This window comes from Acipenser ruthenus, chromosome 12 (assembly GCF_902713425.1).
Source record: "Acipenser ruthenus chromosome 12, fAciRut3.2 maternal haplotype, whole genome shotgun sequence".
Lineage (NCBI taxonomy): Eukaryota > Metazoa > Chordata > Actinopteri > Acipenseriformes > Acipenseridae > Acipenser > Acipenser ruthenus.
In genome coordinates, this window is record NC_081200.1 from 14101862 (window position 1) to 14124652 (window position 22791).

Genomic DNA, 22791 nt, shown 5'->3' on the forward strand with positions numbered 1-22791 from the left:
GAAATAGGTAAATTTCAAAATATCACTGTCCTGGTCACAAAAGCAAAGTTTGTGGGGAATAATAGCCATTTTCTATACTTTTGAGGCATAAGCAATTAGGAAATAACACTTACTACCCAGGAACAAAAATTGTGTTACATAGTGCAATTTATAAAATGTTTTAACCATATTCATATGAAAATCCAAGCTGTGCGTGTGCAAGTGTTATACACAACATGAAAAGAAGTTTAAACACATAGAAAGCAGTGCACAAACTAGACGTTTCTTTTTTTATTTATTGAGTTGTGTTACCTGCTTGTTTGTTTCCAGCCTACTCACTGAATGAGTTCCGTTCTGCAAGGACAGGTCTTTTTGTTATTCTGAGAATATCTTTAGGGGTCTGCAAAAATGTTTGATTGGACTTTACCTCTTCTAAGAAAAATCCCATTGAAAGACGTTTTGCCTGTAAATGATATTCCTCTGGCCTATCCAATGAATTAGTTCATATGCTTATTGTTTTCAGATTTGTGAACAGATTCTTAAACCTTCACGGCCTGCCTTAGTTACTAACACAAGAGAGGTTGCTAACACACGTGAACTCAAAAGGATAGGGCATTTTCTTATTTACAGACGTTCTCAGCAGTGGAAAATAAAATGTAAGATTAAAAAAACCACCAGGACATACAATAACTGCTTAACATGGGCATAATGTGTCTCAAGGAAGCTTTACTTTGCAGAGTGTTAAAAACAAACACCAGAATTCTGTGTTTTCATCAAGACAAGCTCGGACACCGTCCTTGAAATGGGATAGGAATATATTTTCTACAAAAGCAGTGCTGAATAGCCCATTGACTTTTTTAATGCCCCCAAGTACATTACTGCGCAGGGGAACGGGGGGCTTGTGGGAGGAAGCATTACTTACACTTTCCACTGATGCACTGAGCATGTTCCACTATGATGTGGGGAAGACAATCGCTTAAAAACAGAGTGTCGAGTATGTTGAGTTCAGAATGACAATAGACTTTCATTGAAAATGAAGCAGTTTGTTATTGTATATCTCTGTCTCTGTACATTGGCTTTGTACACCATTGTAAATGCAGGTACGTTATTTTACTGACATTTTACTTTACTTTGTATGTTTAGTATGACTTTACCTGACTGTTTCTATATACATTCTCAGTAATACTGAAAGAAATGGTTGAGTATTTGGGGTTATGGATTCTATTTAAAAAGAAAAGTGAAAACTAAATTGAATATCCAATTTTATAATGATACTTATAAATACCAAGGAATAGCAAACTTTAACCAAGCATTCTGCCAGAGTTTATCAGTGGTAAGTTATACAACCTTTCTGTTTGAACTAACAGTTTCTTCATTTGATTTCTGCAGATGGAGGCACAATTCCAAATTGTTGTCTGAAGGTGTCTAATACAGTTCTGTCCATAAATCAAGTCAGTAGTCATTATTTACAAGAAAAGGATGGACGATGCCCGGTTGATGCTGTTGTGTAAGTAAAACTGCTGTTTCTATTTACTGTATTTTAAGTGAACATTTTGTGTGAAGATACACTGGAATATGTGATTAATGACTATTAAAAATACATGATGTGGTACTGTTCATATTGCTAGTATATAATTAGATGTTTCTACATTATCTATTATATATTCTATATATATATATATATATATATATATATATATATAGATAGATAGATATAGATATAGATATATAGATTTTTTAAAGCAGCAGCAACCATTCTGTATGCTGTATTTGAGTAATATACTGTTGTTTCTTGCCAACTGAACACTTTCGAATGTCCTGTTAGTAGCTGTTTAAATGATACAGTACAGCTAACTATCCAATAATGTATAGCCTCACAATTAAGTTACATGTTTATATATCTGTAGTAAACTAATGTTTTTTTTTTGTCTTCTTCAGATTCAGCACAGTTAAAGGAAAGATAGTCTGTTCTGATCGCAAAAGACCCTGGGTAAAGAGAGTAATCAAACAACTCATTGAAAACCAGAAGCAGAAAATGACAACCAAAATCCCAGTTTATCAATCAACACAAGAATATCCAAGTACTGCAGGAAATACTTTAGTGACACGAGGACAACAGTATTCCGATACTCCGGACTGCTAATCAAGTGGTGTTTATATATTAGTTTAAATTCCTTTGTAATCATATATTTATTATGCAATATTAAATGAAAAATCAGATCATATTATATTTATCTTATTAGATTTCCTAATAATAAATGCATTGGTGCCAATATTACTCATTCAGTAATTCAGTAACTGTAATAAATCATACCATCCATACTTACAATCAAGACTTTTCTACACTAAATGTATTATTTTCAGTTTTTTAGGACTAATGGTAAATTACGTGTATTGTCACACATTGAACGTTTGCTTATTTAAATGAATAGCAAGTCAATATCTAAATGAATAAAAAGTCAATATTTATGGTCTTCACTGTATGTAGTTAATCCAAAGGAGTCCATCTTAAATCTGAAATCGGTAATGTTTTTCCATATTACAAGTTCTCATGACACAGATGATAAAATACTTATGTATTTGGTTGTCACAATAAGCTTTATATTGACAAGAATGTATTTCGTTTTTTGTTGCTCGCTGGCCTCTGTGTTAGAATTGAACGCTACCTACTGTATGTATGTTGTGAATGTATGTAAATATAAGCCACTTACAGGTATTTGTTATGGAACAGTTATTTAAATAAATTATTTGAACAATTTATCATGTTTTTAATTTTTTTTTATGTAGCATGGTAACTTTAAACGAATGAGCAATAACTACAATGCTGTCATGCAGTACATGTGAATATAATACATGACTTTGTAAATACCACTACATGTAAAAGCATTGCACTGTACAAGCCATTACAAAAAAAAGTAATTCCAGAAACTTTCATTTTGGAACTACAATACAGTACATACACAACCATTTACTTAACATACTCTTAATATCAGTAACTGACAAGTGTGATTCCCCCTTTTTCCCATTAACACACACATACAATGTACGTCCAAAACAGAACAGAGCTTGGGACAAAGTTTACTGAATTGTATAGCACACCGTATTAAGACTTCAATCTAGCATGTGAGTTCAGAACTCTGTTGTAAACAAGATGCCATATCTCAAGATGTTTTTCCTGATTAGAGGGCATGTTTCCTCAGTAATGTGCATGGTTTATATTCAGAGTAATTCAACAGTAACTTAAATCCACTTATCATAACCTTGGGAAACTGTGTAGAGCAAAACAGAAGTAAAAACTCAGCAGTGTACACAACAATGAATGTAATTGTAATAACAGGTGTAGTCCCCAGGTGTCTGGATTATCTGAGTGTTAGTTCTCATGGCAGGATTGCAGGACCCACTCTCCTGAGAAGCTAAACATGAGCTACCTAACTTCCATTGAAGATGGACTTGATTAACTGCATTTGGCCCCATCTACTGTCATTTATTGGCTTAAGGCACTGTTTTTACTGATGGTGCCATCTATTGCTTTCTTATTACTTTTCATGTAGCTGCCCATGTCTAACCCATGGACTGAATTCAGTCTTCTGTTTAGATTGATACTAGCAGGTGCTAATTGATCCTCATTGTCTGTGAAAAAGTTTTCTCTTGCTTAAAATTAGTGAAGATTCATCTGGGCTATTACATGGGTAAAACCATAATTGTAGTCTTGCACTTGCTGGTATATTAAAAAGAAAAATTCTGAAAAACTATACTTTTCACTATGAAACCCCGTTTTAAACATACAGTATATCCCTACTGGTGAAGCTATATATCTTGGTGACAGTCACCTTGCTTTCTTTCATTGTTTATTCTTAATGACCTTTCAACTATTAACAGTTTACTATCATTATAGTTTGGTATTTAGAATGCAGTGACACATTACATCTTCAGAAGAGGAGAGTCACAGTCTCACGGTACTGGGGTTAGCTGCCTTAACCAAAATGGGGAGCAATGGTAAGTTTTAAGCCCATTGTGAGACTACAGTTTCAAAAGGGTTTCCCCCTACTGTTCTTTCTGCTACATGGTTGCTGGTGGGCCTTGTGGGTAATACGTAAGAAAGGCGCCATCTTCCTCTGCGAAAGCCGATAGGCTGGTGGCCTGAGGAGGCAGTACCAGAAATCATTTCGCCGTGTAAAATATGCAAAACACGTGTAAGGGGAGGGGGGCATTGCTTTGTCAGGGTCATTTGGGAGAACCAAAAATGTGTATGCACTACAACCTCCTTGAAACTATCCCACGGCCCCCAAGAGGTCCCGGCCCCCAGATTGGGAACCTCTACTTTAGCACATTTCTGTAAAAGATGTAAACATGTGGCATTGAATTTGGCAGTTCAGACTGGACTTTAATGTAATTGTTTTTTAACTTGGGTGTGCAATAAATCAATTAAAGAGCTGCTTGGAAGAAGGTCCTGGTTAGGAATGGATTGAAAGAGCCACAAGTACCACTGAACTAAAGTACTTCATAGTGTGTGAGTGTTAAAGATGGTAAGTGTCCAAAGGCGACAGTGGGTTATTACTGCGTAGCTACATTAACTGCTATTTTAAGCAGACAGGTAAGGGGCTTTTTTGTTGCATCTGCATCAGAGGGAACATTCCACCAGCTGTAAAATGATCAATTCATAAGCCACTACTGCTAGCCCTGTCACCCTTTACATCTCCTCATTGCAAGTATTGTGGTTTGTATGAGTACATTTAAAAAAAGGTAATTTATAAAGGTATTTATTTGAAACTGTAGAAACATTAACATGCCAAACAAACCACAGAAGCCGCACTGGCCTAGATTCAGTTGTTAGAAATGTGTTCTGAATGGTTAAGGAGAGTCGGCTGCCATTTGCAGCTGGATCTTGTCAACTCTTCCAAAACAAACAATAAATTAAACCATTACCTTTTGAGTCTTGGACAAATTATGGATAAAAATAAATGTAAAATTGCCATTATTTTGCATGTATATTACCTGAGGCAGTAAGTGGTCCAAAATAAATGCTAACCGGGGTCAGTTAAACTGGGTGATAATGAAACAAGCCTTTTTGATACAATCTAAGAGGAAGAACCTCTGTAGATTTTTGAATAGATTTAAACAACTGTTGCTGTAAGAAAGACAACACCGTGTAACAATTTTTTTTTTTTTTTTTTTTGTTCCTGGGTAGTAAGTGTTATTTCCTAAATGCTTATGCCTCAAAAGTATAGAAAATGGCTATTATTCCCCACAAACTTTGCTTTTGTGACCAGGACAGTGATATTTTGAAATTTACCTATTTTCCAGAACATTCCAGATAGATTCAGTGCTGAGTAAACTTGGAGTAACTTCTAGAACTTTCTAGAACTTTCCAGTAATATAAACAGTAGTATAAATACAGGGGCCTTAAGCCCACCAGTTCAGTTTAGTTCCAGCTGGCTAAGTGGATACATATCTGCATTTTTCTGAGATGGCATCAAGAGGCTGCAAGCATCCGGCAGACGCATTTTGCTATGTCTGCGGCCAATTTATCAAGACAAGAGCGAAAAAGTACTCCGTGGAAAACTCTGCTAAGATGTGTGAGGCCTACAAGGCATATTTCGGCATGCCTGTCGGGGATCAAGACAAACCCTGGGCACCTCATTTCACCAGCGAGCACTGCAAAAAAACTCTGGAAGGTAAGATGGACAATTGTTGCTCGGAATTTTATGTTATAAAATTTGTTAAAATTTTTTAAATTGTAAAAGTTTTTAATTTTAAAATGTTTTACAATTTTCAATGTTATTGAAAAAATATATCATATATGAAAAATGTTGCGAGAATCTCTTACACATTAGTCATGGGTGAAATAAATGTATTTTTGTAGGATGGTACAGAGGGGAAAAGAGAGCCATGAAGTTCGCTATCCCAAGAATTTGGCGGGAAACCACTGACCACTCAAGCAACTGCTACTTCTGCATGGTGGACCCTTCCAAGCGGACCGAGTTCTCTGTGGGGAGGAACAACGTCAAGTGGGAGCCACTGGTGGACCCCCGGAAGGTACTGATGCCACCACTGCACATCAAATTGGGCCTTATGAAACAATTTGTCAGAGCTCTAGATAAGGAGTCGGCAGCCTTCAAGTACCTTCAAGACTTCTTCCCTAAGCTGTCTGAGGCAAAGGTCAAAGCTGGTGTCTTCGTCGGACCACAGATAAAGAAGATCCTGGAGTGCAATGAATTCATATGTGGATTTTTTCTGACTTTATGTGAACGAAAAGACACAAATTTGCCCGTTTTCTCATTGGAAATTGGTAAATTTCAAAATTTCACTGTCCTGGTCACAAAAGCAAAGTTTGTGGGGAATAATAGCCATTTTCTATACTTTTGAGGCATAAGCAATTAGGAAATAACACTTACTACCCAGGAACAAAAATTGTGTTACATAGTGCAATTTATAAAATGTTTTAACCGTATTCATATGAAAATCCAAGCTGTGCGTGTGCAAGTGTTATACACAACATGAAAAGAAGTTTAAACACATAGAAAGCAGTGCACAAACTAGACGTTTCTTTTTTTATTTATTGAGTTGTGTTACCTGCTTGTTTGTTTCCAGCCTACTCACTGAATGAGTTCCGTTCTGCAAGGACAGGTCTTTTTGTTATTCTGAGAATATCTTTAGGGGTCTGCAAAAATGTTTGATTGGACTTTACCTCTTCTAAGAAAAATCCCATTGAAAGACGTTTTGCCTGTAAATGATATTCCTCTGGCCTATCCAATGAATTAGTTCATATGCTTATTGTTTTCAGATTTGTGAACAGATTCTTAAACCTTCACGGCCTGCCTTAGTTACTAACACAAGAGAGGTTGCTAACACACGTGAACTCAAAAGGATAGGGCATTTTCTTATTTACAGACGTTCTCAGCAGTGGAAAATAAAATGTAAGATTAAAAAAACCACCAGGACATACAATAACTGCTTAACATGGGCATAATGTGTCTCAAGGAAGCTTTACTTTGCAGAGTGTTAAAAACAAACACCAGAATTCTGTGTTTTCATCAAGACAAGCTCGGACACCGTCCTTGAAATGGGATAGGAATATATTTTCTACAAAAGCAGTGCTGAATAGCCCATTGACTTTTTTAATGCCCCCAAGTACATTACTGCGCAGGGGAACGGGGGGCTTGTGGGAGGAAGCATTACTTACACTTTCCACTGATGCACTGAGCATGTTCCACTATGATGTGGGGAAGACAATCGCTTAAAAACAGAGTGTCGAGTATGTTGAGTTCAGAATGACAATAGACTTTCATTGAAAATGAAGCAGTTTGTTATTGTATATCTCTGTCTCTGTACATTGGCTTTGTACACCATTGTAAACGCAGGTACGTTATTTTACTGACATTTTACTTTACTTTGTATGTTTAGTATGACTTTACCTGACTGTTTCTATATACATTCTCAGTAATACTGAAAGAAATGGTTGAGTATTTGGAGTTATGGATTCTATTTAAAAAGAAAAGTGAAAACTGATACTTATAAATACCAAGGAATAGCAAACTTTAACCAAGCATTCTGCCAGAGTTTATCAGTGGTAAGTTATACAACCTTTCTGTTTAAACTAAGAGTTTCTTTATTTGATTTCTGCAGATGGAGGCACAATTCCAAATTGTTGTCTGAAGGTGTCTAATACAGTTCTGTCCATAAATCAAGTCAGTAGTCATTATTTACAAGAAAAGGATGGACGATGCCCGGTTGATGCTGTTGTGTAAGTAAAACTGCTGTTTCTATTTACTGTATTTTAAGTGAACATTTTGTGTGAAGATACACTGGAATATGTGATTAATGACTATTTCAGTAGTTCGGGACAAACACCAATCACAAAATGTTTTAGTACAAATATTTATTGTAGAGAATGCGGAGTATGCGATTTAACAGAAAAGTATGCTGTATATACACACATTCATTTGGCATCAAACCTAACTTGGTTTGAGGGTTCGCTGCCTGGCCAACTGGACGAGGCTGAGACCCCCATTTGATAAAATATAAAAACTGTTAAGAAAGGAGGAGATGGGGAGGTGGTGGGTTACGATGAAATCAAAACACAACTGAGAGATAAGTGAAGCGGGTATTTATAGTGCTAACAATTTAAATTAGCTAATGTGTAAATTGAATGATTCAATTTGGTGACGCAGAGATTGGTGTCTGACCCTCCTCCCCAACTTTAATTATAAATTTCATTAAAAATACATGATGTGGTACTGTTCATATTGCTAGTATATAATTAGATGTTTCTACATTATCTATTATATATTCTATATATATATATATATATATATATATATATATATATATATATATATATATATAGATAGATAGATATAGATATAGATATATAGATTTTTTAAAGCAGCAGCAACCATTCTGTATGCTGTATTTGAGTAATATACTGTTGTTTCTTGCCAACTGAACACTTTCGAATGTCCTGTTAGTAGCTGTTTAAATGATACAGTACAGCTAACTATCCAATAATGTATAGCCTCACAATTAAGTTACATGTTTATATATCTGTAGTAAACTAATGTTTGTTTTTTTGTCTTCTTCAGATTCAGCACAGTTAAAGGAAAGATAGTCTGTTCTGATCGCAAAAGACCCTGGGTAAAGAGAGTAATCAAACAACTCATTGAAAACCAGAAGCAGAAAATGACAACCAAAATCCCAGTTTATCAATCAACACAAGAATATCCAAGTACTGCAGGAAATACTTTAGTGACACCAGGACAACAGTATTCCGATACTCCGGACTGCTAACCAAGTGTTGTTTATATATTAGTTTAAATTCCTTTGTAATCATATATTTATTATGCAATATTAAATGAAAAATCAGATCATATTATATTTATCTTATTAGATTTCCTAATAATAAATGCATTGGTGCCAATATTACTCATTCAGTAATTCAGTAACTGTAATAAATCATACCATCCATACTTACAATCAAGACTTTTCTACACTAAATGTATTATTTTCAGTTTTTTAGGACTAATGGTAAATTACGTGTATTGTCACACATTGAACTTTTGCTTATTTAAATGAATAGCAAGTCAATATCTAAATGAATAAAAAGTCAATATTTATGGTCTTCACTGTATGTAGTTAATCCAAAGGAGTCCATCTTAAATCTGAAATCAGTAATGTTTTTCCATATTACAAGTTCTCATGACACAGATGATAAAATACTTATGTATTTGGTTGTCACAATAAGCTTTATATTGACAAGAATGTATTTCGTTTTTTGTTGCTCGCTGGCCTCTGTGTTAGAATTGAACGCTACCTACTGTATGTATGTTGTGAATGTATATAAATATAAGCCACTTAAAGGTATTTGTTATGGAACAGTTATTTAAATAAATTATTTGAACAATTTATCATGTTTTTAAATTTTTTTTTATGTAGCATGGTAACTTTAAACGAATGAGCAATAACTACAATGCTGTCATGCAGTACATGTGAATATAATACATGACTTTGTAAATACCACTACATGTAAAAGCATTGCACTGTACAAGCCATTACAAAAAAAGTAATTCCAGAAACTTTCATTTTGGAACTACAATACAGTACATACACAACCATTTACTTAACATACTCTTAATATCAGTAACTGACAAGTGTGATTCCCCCTTTTTCCCATTAACACACACATACAATGTACGTCCAAAACAGAACAGAGCTTGGGACAAAGTTTACTGAATTGTATAGCACACCGTATTAAGACTTCAATCTAGCATGTGAGTTCAGAACTCTGTTGTAAACAAGATGCCATATCTCAAGATGTTTTTCCTGATTGGAGGGCATGTTTCCTGAGTAATGTGCATGGTTTATATTCAGAGTAATTCAACAGTAACTTAAATCCACTTATCGTAACCTTGGGAAACTGTGTAAAGCAAAACAGAAGTAAAAACTCAGCAGTGTATACAACAATGAATGTAATTGTAATAACAGGTGTAGTCCCCAGGTGTCTGGATTATCTGAGTATTAGTTCTCATGGCAGGATTGCAGGGCCCACTCAGCTGAGAAGCTAAACATGAGCTACCTAACTTCCATTGAAGATGGACTTGATTAACTGCATTTGGTCCCATCTACTGTCATTTATTGGCTTAAGGCACTGTTTTTACTGATGGTGCTATCTGTTGCTTTCTTATTACTTTTCATGTAGCTGCCCATGTCTAACCCATGGACTGAATTCAGTCTTCTGTTTAGATTGATACTAGCAGGTGCTAATTGATCCTCATTGTCTGTGAAAAAGCTTTCTCTTGCTTAAAATTAGTGAAGATTCATCTGGGCTATTACATGGTGTAACAGGGAGAGATCTGGACTGGCCGTCTGACGCAGGCACGATGCTGCAGGGAGGGGGCGGCAGTCCCGTGGGGTCGGCCTGTCAGTCATGGCGGTGACACGGAGAGGTGGGGAGGAGGGTGTGTGCGCTTTCCCCCTCTCTGAGTGGCTGGTAGGCGGGCTTTAATGGGATTGTTTGCCCTATAAAAATAATACTCTGCTGTTTCCTCAGGTCTGCCCTTTTAAAGAATAAAACGAAATACGTACTGGGAAGTACGGGAGCCGGGACCGAGAGAGAACCGGGACCAAAAAGAAAAAAACCAACGAAGTACCGAAAAAGACAAAGAACGGAGAACTCAGCGGTAGTGGGGAACCCGTGGGCAGACCCCTTGTGTAGTGTAAGGGTAGGCTGAGGAGACGGCCAGAGTAGGACGGAGACCCGGGCCGTGCGGCTAGCGGCGGCTGGGGTAACGCTGCCGAGGTGCAGCACCTTTTCTTTTGTAGTTTTGTTACTGTGTTTTATTTTCCTGTTTTCTTTTACCTTTGGTTTTGGAATTTTTGTTTGAGCACTTGTAAGTGCGCCCGCACTTGAACCGTACCGTATTGGTATGTCCGTGGTTCTGTGTTACCATAGTTGGTACGCAGCCAACTATGAAAGCCGATAGGCTGGTGGCCTGAGGAGGCAGTACCAGAAATCATTTCGCCTTGTAAAATATGCAAAACACGTGTAAGGGGAGGGGGGCATTGCTTTGTCAGGGTCATGTGGGAGAACCAAAAATGTGTATGCACTACAACCTCCTTGAAACTATCCCACGGCCCCCAAGAGGTCCCGGCCCCCAGATTGGGAACCTCTACTTTAGCACATTTCTGTAAAAGATGTAAACATGTGGCATTGAATTTGGCAGTTCAGACTGGACTTTAATGTAATTGTTTTTTAACTTGGGTGTGCAATAAATCAATTAAAGAGCTGCTTGGAAGAAGGTCCTGGTTAGGAATGGATTGGAAGAGCCACAAGTACCACTGAACTAAAGTACTTCATAGTGTGTGAGTGTTAAAGATGGTAAGTGTCCAAAGGCTACAGTGGGTTATTACTGCGTAGCTACATTAACTGCTATTTTAAGCAGACAGGTAATGGGCTTTTTTGTTGCATCTGCATCAGAGGGAACATTCCACCAGCTGTAAAATGATCAATTCATAAGCCACTACTGCTAGCCCTGTGACCCTTTACATCTCCTCATTGCAAGTATTGTGGTTTGTATGAGTGCATTTAAAAAAAGGTAATTTATAAAGGTATTTATTTGAAACTGTAGAAACATTAACATGCCAAACAAACCACAGAAGCCACACTGGCCTAGATTCAGTTGTTAGAAATGTGTTCTGAATGGTTAAGGAGAGTCGGCTGCCATTTGCAGCTGGATCTTGTCAACTCTTCCAAAACAAACAATAAATTAAACCATTACCTTTTGAGTCTTGGACAAATTATGGATAAAAATAAATGTAAAATTGCCATTATTTTGCATGTATATTACCTGAGGCAGTAAGTGGTCCAAAATAAATGCTAACCGGGGTCAGTGAAACTGGGTGATAATGAAACAAGCCTTTTTGATACAATCTAAGAGGAAGAACCTCTGTAGATTTTGGAATAGATTTAAACAACTGTTGCTGTAAGAAAGACAACACCGTGTAACAATTTTTTTTTTTTTTTTTTTTGTTCCTGGGTAGTAAGTGTGATTTCCTAAATGCTTATGCCTCAAAAGTATAGAAAATGGCTATTATTCCCCACAAACTTTGCTTTTGTGACCAGGACAGTGATATTTTGAAATGTACCTATTTTCCAGAACATTCCAGATAGATTCAGTGCTGAGTAAACTTGGAGTAACTTCTAGAACTTTCTAGAACTTTCCAGTAATATAAATAGTAGTATAAATACAGGGGCCTTAAGCCCACCAGTTCAGTTTAGTTCCAGCTGTCTAAGTGGATACATATCTGCATTTTTCTGAGATGGCATCAAGAGGCTGCAAGCATCCGGCAGACGCATTTTGCTATGTCTGCGGCCAATTTATCAAGACAAGAGCGAAAAAGTACTCCGTGGAAGCATCTGCTAAGATGTGTGAGGCCTACAAGGCATATTTCGGCATGCCTGTCGGGGATCAAGACAAACCCTGGGCACCTCATTTCACCAGCGAGCACTGCAAAAAAACTCTGGAAGGTAAGATGGACAATTGTTGCTCGGAATTTTATGTTATAAAATTTGTTAAAATTTTTTAAATTGTAAAAGTTTTTAATTTTAAAATGTTTTACAATTTTCAATGTTATTGAAAAAATATATCATATATGAAAAATGTTGCGAGAATCTCTTACACATTAGTCATGGGTGAAATAAATGTATTTTTGTAGGATGGTACAGAGGGGAAAAGAGAGCCATGAAGTTCGCTATCCCAAGAATTTGGCGGGAAACCACTGACCACTCAAGCAACTGCTACTTCTGCATGGTGGACCCTTCCAAGCGGACCGAGTTCTCTGTGGGGAGGAACAACGTCAAGTGGGAGCCACTGGTGGACCCCCGGAAGGTGCTGATGCCACCACTGCACATCAAATTGGGCCTTATGAAACAATTTGTCAGAGCTCTAGATAAGGAGTCGGCAGCCTTCAAGTACCTTCAAGACTTCTTCCCTAAGCTGTCTGAGGCAAAGGTCAAAGCCGGTGTCTTCGTCGGACCACAGATAAAGAAGATCCTGGAGTGCAATGAATTCCCCAAGAAGCTCACTAGTAAGGAGAAAGCGGCTTGGAACAGCTTTGTCGCAGTGGTTCGGGGCTTCCTGGGCAATCACAAGGCCGAAAACTATGTGGAGCTGGTTGAGACTCTGGTGAAGAACTACGGCACAATGGGCTGTAGGATGTCCCTCAAAGTCCATATCCTTGATGCTCATCTTGATAAATTCAAGGAGAACATGGGAGCGTACTCGGAGGAGCAAGGCGAGCGCTTCCACCAGGATATACTGGACTTTGAACGCCGCTACCAAGGACAGTATAACGAGAACATGATGGGAGACTACATTTGGGGGCTGATTCGTGAAAGTGATTTACAGTATAATCGTAAATCTCGAAACACTACTCACTTCTAAATCTTTTGTAGTCATTTTTGTATTACTTTAGTATAAATACATGTTAATTTGGATTCATATGTTGTTTTTTTCTGACTTTATGTGAACGAAAAGACACAAATTCGCCCGTTTTCTCATTGGAAATTGGTAAATTTCAAAATATCACTGTCCTGGTCACAAAAGCAAAGTTTGTGGGGAATAATAGCCATTTTCTATACTTTTGAGGCATAAGCAATTAGGAAATAACACTTACTACCCAGGAACAAAAATTGTGTTACATAGTGCAATTTATAAAATGTTTTAACCGTATTCATATGAAAATCCAAGCTGTGCGTGTGCAAGTGTTATACACAACATGAAAAGAAGTTTAAACACATAGAAAGCAGTGCACAAACTAGACGTTTCTTTTTTTATTTATTGCGTTGTGTTACCTGCTTGTTTGTTTCCAGCCTACTCACTGAATGAGTTCCGTTCTGCAAGGACAGGTCTTTTTGTAATTCTGAGAATATCTTTAGGGGTCTGCAAAAATGTTTGATTGGACTTTCCCTCTTCTAAGAAAAATCCCATTGAAAGAACAGACACCGAACAACGTTTTGCCTGTAAATGATATTCCTCTGGCCTATCCAATGAATTAGTTCATATGCTTATTGTTTTCAGATTTGTGAACAGATTCTTAAACCTTCACGGCCTGCCTTAGTTACTAACACAAGAGAGATTGCTAACACACGTGAACCCAAAAGGATAGGGCATTTTCTTATTTACAGACGTTCTCAGCAGTGGAAAATAAAATGTAAGATTAAAAAAACCACCAGGACATACAGTAACTGCTTAACATGGGCATAATGTGTCTCAAGGAAGCTTTACTTTGCAGAGTGTTAAAAACAAACACCAGAATTTTGTGTTTTCATCAAGACAAGCTCGGACACCGTCCTTGAAATGGGATAGGAATATATTTTCTACAAAAGCAGTGCTAAATAGCCCATTGACTTTTTTAATGCCCCCAAGTACATTACTCTGCAGGGGAACGGGGGGCTTGTGGGAGGAAGCATTACTTACACTTTCCACTGATGCACTGAGCATGTTCCACTATGATGTGGGGAAGACAATCGCTTAAAAACAGAGTGTCGAGGATGTTGAGTTCAGAATGAGAATAGACTTTCATTGAAAATGAAGCAGTTTGTTATTGTATATCTCTGTCTCTGTACATTGGCTTTGTACACCATTGTAAATGCAGGTACGTTATTTTACTGACATTTTACTTTACTTTGTATGTTTAGTATGACTTTACCTGACTGTTTCTATATACATTCTCAGTAATACTGAAAGAAATGGTTGAGTATTTGGGGTTATGGATTCTATTTAAAAAGAAAAGTGAAAACTAAATTGAATATCCAATTTTATAATGATACTTATAAATACCAAGGAATAGCAAACTTTAACCAAGCATTCTGCCAGAGTTTATCAGTGGTAAGTTATACAACCTTTCTGTTTAAACTAAGAGTTTCTTTATTTGATTTCTGCAGATGGAGGCACAATTCCAAATTGTTGTCTGAAGGTGTCTAATACAGTTCTGTCCATAAATCAAGTCAGTAGTCATTATTTACAAGAAAAGGATGGACGATGCCCGGTTGATGCTGTTGTGTAAGTAAAACTGCTGTTTCTATTTACTGTATTTTAAGTGAACATTTTGTGTGAAGATACACTGGAATATGTGATTAATGACTATTAAAAATACATGATGTGGTACTGTTCATATTGCTAGTATATAATTAGATGTTTCTACATTATCTATTATATATATATATATATATATATATATATATATATATATATATATATATATATATATATATATATAGATAGATAGATATAGATATAGATATATAGATTTTTTAAAGCAGCAGCAACCATTCTGTATGCTGTATTTGAGTAATATACTGTTGTTTCTTGCCAACTGAACACTTTCGAATGTCCTGTTAGTAGCTGTTTAAATGATACAGTACAGCTAACTATCCAATAATGTATAGCCTCACAATTAAGTTAAATGTTTATATATCTGTAGTAAACTAATGTTTTTTTTTTGTCTTCTTCAGATTCAGCACAGTTAAAGGAAAGACAGTCTGTTCTGATCGCAAAAGACCCTGGGTAAAGAGAGTAATCAAACAACTCATTGAAAACCAGAAGCAGAAAATGACAACCAAAATCCCAGTTTATCAATCAACACAAGAATATCCAAGTACTGCAGGAAATACTTTAGTGACACCAGGACAACAGTATTCCGATACTCCGGACTGCTAACCAAGTGGTGTTTATATATTAGTTTGAATTCCTTTGTAATCATATATTTATTATGCATTATTAAATGAAAAATCAGATCATATTATATTTATCTTATTAGATTTCCTAATAATAAATGCATTGGTGCCAATATTACTCATTCAGTAATTCAGTAACTGTAATAAATCATACCATCCATACTTACAATCAAGACTTTTCTTCACTAAATGTATTATTTTCAGTTTTTTAGGACTAATGGTAAATTACGTGTATTGTCACACATTGAACATTTCCTTATTTAAATGAATAGCAAGTCAATATCTAAATGAATAAAAAGTCAATATTTATGGTCTTCACTGTATGTAGTTAATCCAAAGGAGTCCATCTTAAATTTGAAATCGGTAATGTTTTTCTATATTACAAGTTCTCATGACACAAATAAAAAAAAATACTTTTGTATTTGGTTGTCACAATAAGCTTTATATTGACAAGAATGTATTTCGTTTTTTGTTGCTCGCTGGCCTCTGTGTTAGAATTGAACGCTACCTACTGTATGTATGTTGTGAATGTATGTAAATATAAGTCACTTACAGGTATTTGTTATGGAACAGTTATTTAAATAAAGTATTTGAATAATTTATCAAGGTTATTTATTTATTTATTTTTATGTAGCATGGTAACTTTAAACGAATTAGCAATAACTACAATGCTGTCATGCAGTACATGTGAATATAATACATGACTTTGTAAATACCACTACATGTAAAAGCATTGCACTGTACAAGCCATTACAAAAAAAAGTAATTCCAGAAATTTTCATTTTGGAACTACAATACAGTACATACACAACCATTTACTTAACATACTCTTAATGTCAGTAACTGAAAAGTGTGATTCCCCCTTTTTTCCATTAACATACACATACAAAGTTCATCCAAAACAGAACAGATCAGGGTTTTATTACCATTAGACACAAGCAAACAACATATTTCCTGTGTAATGTGCATTGTTTATATTCACAGTAATTCAACAGTAACTTAAATCCACTTATCGTAGCCTTGGGAAACTGTGTAAAGCAAAACAGAAGTAAAAACTCAGCAGTGTACACAACAATGAATGTAATTGTAATAACAGGTGTAGTCCCCAGGTGTCTGGATTATCTGAGTGTTAGTTCTCATGGCAGGATTGCAGAACCCACTCACCTGAGCAGCTAATCATGAGCTACCTAACTTCCATTGAAGATGGACTTGATTAACTGCATTTGGCCCCATCTACTGTCATTTATTGGCTTAAGGCACTGTTTTTACTGATGGTGCCACCTGTTGCTTTCTTATTACTTTTCATGTTGCTGCCCATGTCTAACCCATGGACTGAATTCAGTCTTCTGTTTAGATTGATATTAGCAGGTGCTAATTGATCCTCATTGTCTGTGAAAAAGCTTTCTCTTGCTTAAAATTAGTGAAGATTCATCTGGGCTATTACATGGGTAAAACCATAATTGTAGTCTTGCACTTGTTGGTATATTAAAAAGAAAAAATCTGAAAAACTATACTTTTCACTATGAAACCCCGTTTTAAACATACAGTATATCCCTACTGGTGAAGCTAGATATCTTGGTTACAGTCACCTATAGCTTTCTTTCATTGTTTATTCTTAATCACCTTTCAACTATTAACAGTTTACTATCATTTTAGTTTGGTATTTAGAATGCAATGACACATTACATCTTCAGAAGAGGAGAGTCACAGTCTCACGGTACTGGGGTTAGCCGCCTTAACCAAAATGGAGAGCAATGGTAAGTTTTAAGCCCATTGTGAGACTACAGTTTAACGTGGGTTTTCCCCTACTGTTCTTTCTGCTACATGGTTGCTGGTGGGCCTTGTGGGTAATACGTAAGAAAGGCGCCATCTTCCTCTGCGAAAGCCGATAGGCTGGTGGCCTGAGGAGGCAGTACCAGAAATCATTTTGTCGTGTACACTATGCAAAACACGTGTAACAAACTATAATTAGAGGCACCTGAGTAAATGCATGCCGATTGAAAGAGCTTGTTCTTGAAGTGCATTAAACCTAGAGAAGTGTGGGAGTTCAGTAAATATATCAAGAGGGGGTTGGATGCAAATACCAATTTACAGTCACCGTTTCTGTTCCATTTTCCACTTTTGATTATAGCTTCCTTCAGAAAACCACAGCAAAGAGTTAAAAACGATACAGCACCATCTCTCTGGTTATTGCTAATGTTATGATTCAGTAAAAAGCCAATGGGAAGAAATAGTGAAAGTATGCACTGTTCAATACAGATGCTTGTGGTGATTTATATACTGATATATTCTCAGGGTACTCTTTAAATGAGCAATCTTTTTTTTATCTGTTTACTTTTTGATTCCCAGCAGACTAGATCTGATTGTCAAAGAATCAAAACTGAAGAAGAATAAGATGATGAAGATGATGAAAAAGGATATTGCTGCTCTAGAAAGAGTGCAAAGAAGAGCAACCAGAATTATCCTGGGTTTAAAAGACATGTCGTATGCAGACAGGCTAAAAGAATTTAATCTATTCAGTCTTGAACAAAGAAGACTACGCGGCGATCTGATTCAAACATTCAAAATCCTAAAAGGTATAAACAATGTCAACCCAGGGGACTTTTTTGACCTGAAAAAAGAAACAAGGACCAGGGGTCACAAATGGAGATTAGACAAAGGGGCATTCAGAACAGAAAATAGGAGGCACTTTTTTACACAGAGAATTGTGAGGGTCTGGAACCAACTCCCCTGTAATGTTGTTGAAGCTGGGGATCCTTCAAGAAGCTGCTTGATGAGATTCTGGGATCAATAAGCACTAACACCCAAACGAGCAAGATGGGCTGAATGGCCTCCTCTCGTTTGTAAACTTTCTTATGTTCTTATGTTCTTTCTTATGTTCTAATCGTGTATTTAGTCGGAATGGTGGATCACGATCTGAACAGTATGCATACAATATTTATTGTTCAAGTAAGCATAAAACATGTTCATTTTCACTAAATCAGATTTCTCGTTAGAAAAAAATCTCCAAACCAAGATTTACTTACATTATATATATATATATATATATATATATATATATATATATATATATATATATATATATATATAGTATATAATATGGCACATTACTATGGTAACATGGAATCATCTCGGGTATAGTAGTCTTAGCCGTGGTCCGTAAAGCAAAGACATGGTCACTAAAACGGGGGCACTATTTATTTTGCTATGGTTGGCCACCAGAAGCAAACATAAATGGAATAAATCAGAATGCAAGTCCAGACCACACCAAATAATCCTGGTAGCCCCTTTTAACAGAAGATTAATCCCCTCTGGTTTTCTTAATACAATCTTGATATTATAACAATATTTTAATAGCATTTTTTCCTACGTTTTCTAAATGTGTAGGCCAGTGTACACCACAAAGCTGGTTTGTAATTAATTAAAGGAAAGTCAATGGTTTATGCTCTTAAACCTGGGAATTTAATTCTAAAACATAGCAGTACCATTTTATGAGCCATATTCACAAAGAAAGGAACAACTACTGCATGTGCAGTAGAAACTCTTGTGGGTTATTTTGGAACATCAACGATTTGTTCTTGTTTTAGAAAAATAAATAAATAAACTGAGCACTGAGGTAATTCCTTTGTAATAATGGGCCATACAGCATATGGAGAATAGAGAACAGGGCTTAAGGGTCTAGTTCACAGTTGTCTGCCATTCTTATATTTTTTATGGGGGGTAGGGGGTGGGGGTCAAGACCCTCAGGCTTTGTCAGTGGTGTTTCATTCAGAAAGCATTCCTCATACCTGCTCAATCTTTCCAACATCAGTATCATGGGTTTCCACGTGTGTGCCACAGTACTCCCCCAACGCCTGAGCGAGCGAGTGAGAGGAGGGCAGGAAACAACGTTGACCACAGGTTAACACAAGTAAAAAGATCAGCTTCGAGCTTGAGTACAACAGAACTGTTTTTGGTCACCTGTGAGGAAAGAAGACCCTCTAAGAAAATGAAGCAATCTATACTTGTCTTCCTTTGTCTTGCTGCATTGGCTGCATGCACCTTTGCAAGTAAGTATTTTTTTTTTTTTTATCGTAATACACTGTACTATACTTGCGGTGTTTAATTTTAGAGTTGGTTTCTGAGTAAATAGTCCCAGGGTTAATATTGATTCAAAGGTAGACTAACTATGTTTTTGGGGAATATTTATTTGTATTTATTTTATTTTATTTTATTTTTATAACATGGTAAACTCTTTGAAAATATTATGCTTGGTAATTTAGTAATTGATAACCAGTGCCATGTAAACTCAATACAGACTTGTATTATTTTATTTAACTGTAAGAAATACAAGGGATTACCACATTTTTTTCAAACGTTGACTGCAGCTTTAATCAGATCTAGGAAGCTCTTGTTAATCCTATCTATACCTTTCTGTTTGTTGAACAAATACAAAACACATAACATCTGTAGTATACACTTTTGAGTTATTGGGCTGTCTGTCACATGACTAAAGAATGTGTTGTTATAAGTCATTTGGGCAACACAGTAGATCTGACAGACATTGTCAGTGTCATGTCAGGTGTTTCTCATGTGTTGCTCAACGCATGTCCAGCAACTTTACCTACAAGTGCTTCCCTATAGAATGGCCATTATTGAGTACATTTTCTACAACTTGGATAGAAGCACAGTAGCAGCAGAAGCCTATTTGTCTCATAAGCAGAGGGGTAAGGTGGGGTTGTGTCCTACTAGTTGAAATTATCTTCAGTAAACTTTAATAGAGATTAAACATATTGGAAGACTTTTGAAGCCTTTGGCCGACTTTGCTCAGAATGTCTCACATATGTCCCTTATGGGAAAATACATTTTTTTTAAATTTATTTTTTAGGTAGCACTTTACATGATGTGTCTCTAATTACTGTGTATTTACATAGTAGTTACTTTGTAAATACATGTGTACTCACATGTAGTTACAGTGTTATTATGCATAGTTACAATGTACTTAATGTGTAAATCTTTTTGCACAATATATAAGTACACAATTGTATCAGAAAAGGGTTAGGGATAGGGTTAGGGTTATAGCATGCAAAAAGTGCATCCTAGTGTAGTTGGAGACAACAGTCTTTTACAATATATTTGGTAATCTGCAATACATTTATACATGTTCAATATTGCAATGCATTTAGTGTACATACAAAAGAAAAAAAGTATTTTTCAAATGTCACAATAATGTATTGGGGCAACACATTTATTTTAATTAATATATCTGAATAACTATTTTTTTGTTTGTTGTTTCTTGCCAGCAGTGGGTTCAATTGCTAAATGCGATTGCCTGAGATTGACAGATACAGTCCTGCGACCCAGACGGATTCAAGGGTTTCATGAGCAAAAAAAAGATGGCAGGTGCCCAGTTGATGCTGTTGTGTAAGTAATACGTATACCTGAACTATAAACTATGTACAAGTACAAATCCAAATATGATTAGTGCCTGATATACTTACATGTGTAACCAGGGCAATATCCACACACTGAAGAAAGAGCCAGGCTTGTTATGCCTGCAGGGTTCAGAATCTCTAACGGCAGTGCATCACACAACATTGCCAGTTACAGTTTCCCCCTTAACCTTGGCAATCTACAGCCCCCGATCTATGATAATCAGTTTTATAAGTACATGTCATCTTGACATATATATAGTTTTACATGAAAACAAATAGTAGGCATAGAACTGGTTATATGTGTATTAAACCCTCTGAATGCCTTGTCTGACTAAGAACCTGTTTACAATCACAGCAGAAAAAAAAGTTCTGGTATTGTAAGTTAATACATTGTGTGTAGGGCATCTGTTATGGCATAAGAGATGTCACCTCTTACAGTTTGTGCCACTTTTTTTTTTTTAGATTCACGACAATCAAAGGGAAAAAAGTCTGTTCTGATCCAACAAAAATCTGGGTGAAGGAAGCAATCAAGAAACTGGGAAAACCAGGAGGAGAAAAAAAGAAGGGAAAGGCCAGAAAACAAAACAGAAAGAAGAACATCTGCATGAGACAGAAATAAACAAAACTGACCTGGACAAGAACCAACCAGCTGACCTAGTGAATCCTCAAGAGAGGGACAATTTTCAAATTAGACCATTTCATCATACAGTATTTACCACACGCGTGTTTGATCAGTGCATTTTTAATTGTTAATGCCACTTACAGTATGTATCTGTATCATTTTGCTTTGCTCTTACAGCTAAATGTTTCTATTCACAATGTTATCATCAACAGTAATGTCTGTGTTAATATAGTAATAAGATTCGTCATGGAAGTGGTAGCCCTAGGATTTTCTTACTGAACCCAATAACTGAACCACTAGTTCTAAATATTGTAATTTTCCTGTGGCCACAGGCTAGAAGGCCTATGGTACAGTACATAGATGTTAAACTTCTTACTAGGTCCAGTAGACAAACATGTATTTTTCAGTATCAGTTGTGTCTATTATAAATATGTTTGAGAATGTTTGAGAATGTAATTCATGTGAATTTGAAAAAGTTTTAGTATTGGAGCAACAGAAATATCCATCATAAAAAAGAGAGGGTTACAAGAAATATACTTAAATTACACTTTTAACTTTATGTCCTTTTAAATGTTTGTAATGTGCTTACTTAAATATATAAACATACCAGGTGGTTGGGGCTCAAACTCATTTTAACCTTTGCATTGCAAGCTGTACTACATTTCTTGTATAATTTCTTAGAAAGCGCTTTTCTATATAAGAGAAACATTTCATGCGGTAAAATGCAGAGACAGTATGATTCAAGTACCCTCAAAAACCATTCATACTGTTTTAAGTCTGAAAAAGTTCAAATAATAACCCCTATAGCTGAATCTTAATTAGGTACACCATTTATCTTTAAAATAGACCGTTACAATAGTGGACTGACTGTAATAATGTGGGTGTGTTTTGTACACATCAGTTAATATTTACAACTGTGATTATTTTGCAATATCTAGGTTTAATATAAAACACCATAAGCACCTATGTGAATCTGGTCCATTTTTCATGTTTTGCAAAGAATGTATATGCAGTCAATGCAGGTTGATTATATTTAGATTAAG

The 22791-nt window shown here is 36.0% G+C and overlaps 1 protein-coding gene and 2 long non-coding RNA genes across 3 annotated transcripts; all 3 read left to right on the forward strand.

Annotated features, from left to right (window-relative positions):
- The first annotated feature begins 977 nt into the window (after nt 1–977).
- Nucleotides 978–2737, forward strand: LOC117416559 (uncharacterized). Its single transcript, XR_009330617.1, has 3 exons — nt 978–1079; nt 1369–1486; nt 1918–2737. It is a non-coding gene; the product is annotated as an uncharacterized LOC117416559 (long non-coding RNA).
- Nucleotides 2738–7231: 4494 nt separating this feature from the next.
- On the forward strand, nt 7232–9336 carry LOC117416541 (eotaxin-like). Its single transcript, XM_034027679.3, has 3 exons — nt 7232–7340; nt 7606–7723; nt 8562–9336. The coding sequence occupies exons 1-3, from the start codon at nt 7274–7276 to the stop codon at nt 8764–8766; spliced, it is 390 nt and encodes a 129-aa protein (XP_033883570.2). The 5' UTR covers nt 7232–7273; the 3' UTR covers nt 8767–9336.
- A 10296-nt stretch (nt 9337–19632) lies between these two features.
- On the forward strand, nt 19633–22378 carry LOC117416442 (uncharacterized). Its single transcript, XR_004546609.3, has 3 exons — nt 19633–19761; nt 20995–21115; nt 21589–22378. It is a non-coding gene; the product is annotated as an uncharacterized LOC117416442 (long non-coding RNA).
- The last annotated feature ends 413 nt before the right edge of the window (nt 22379–22791 follow it).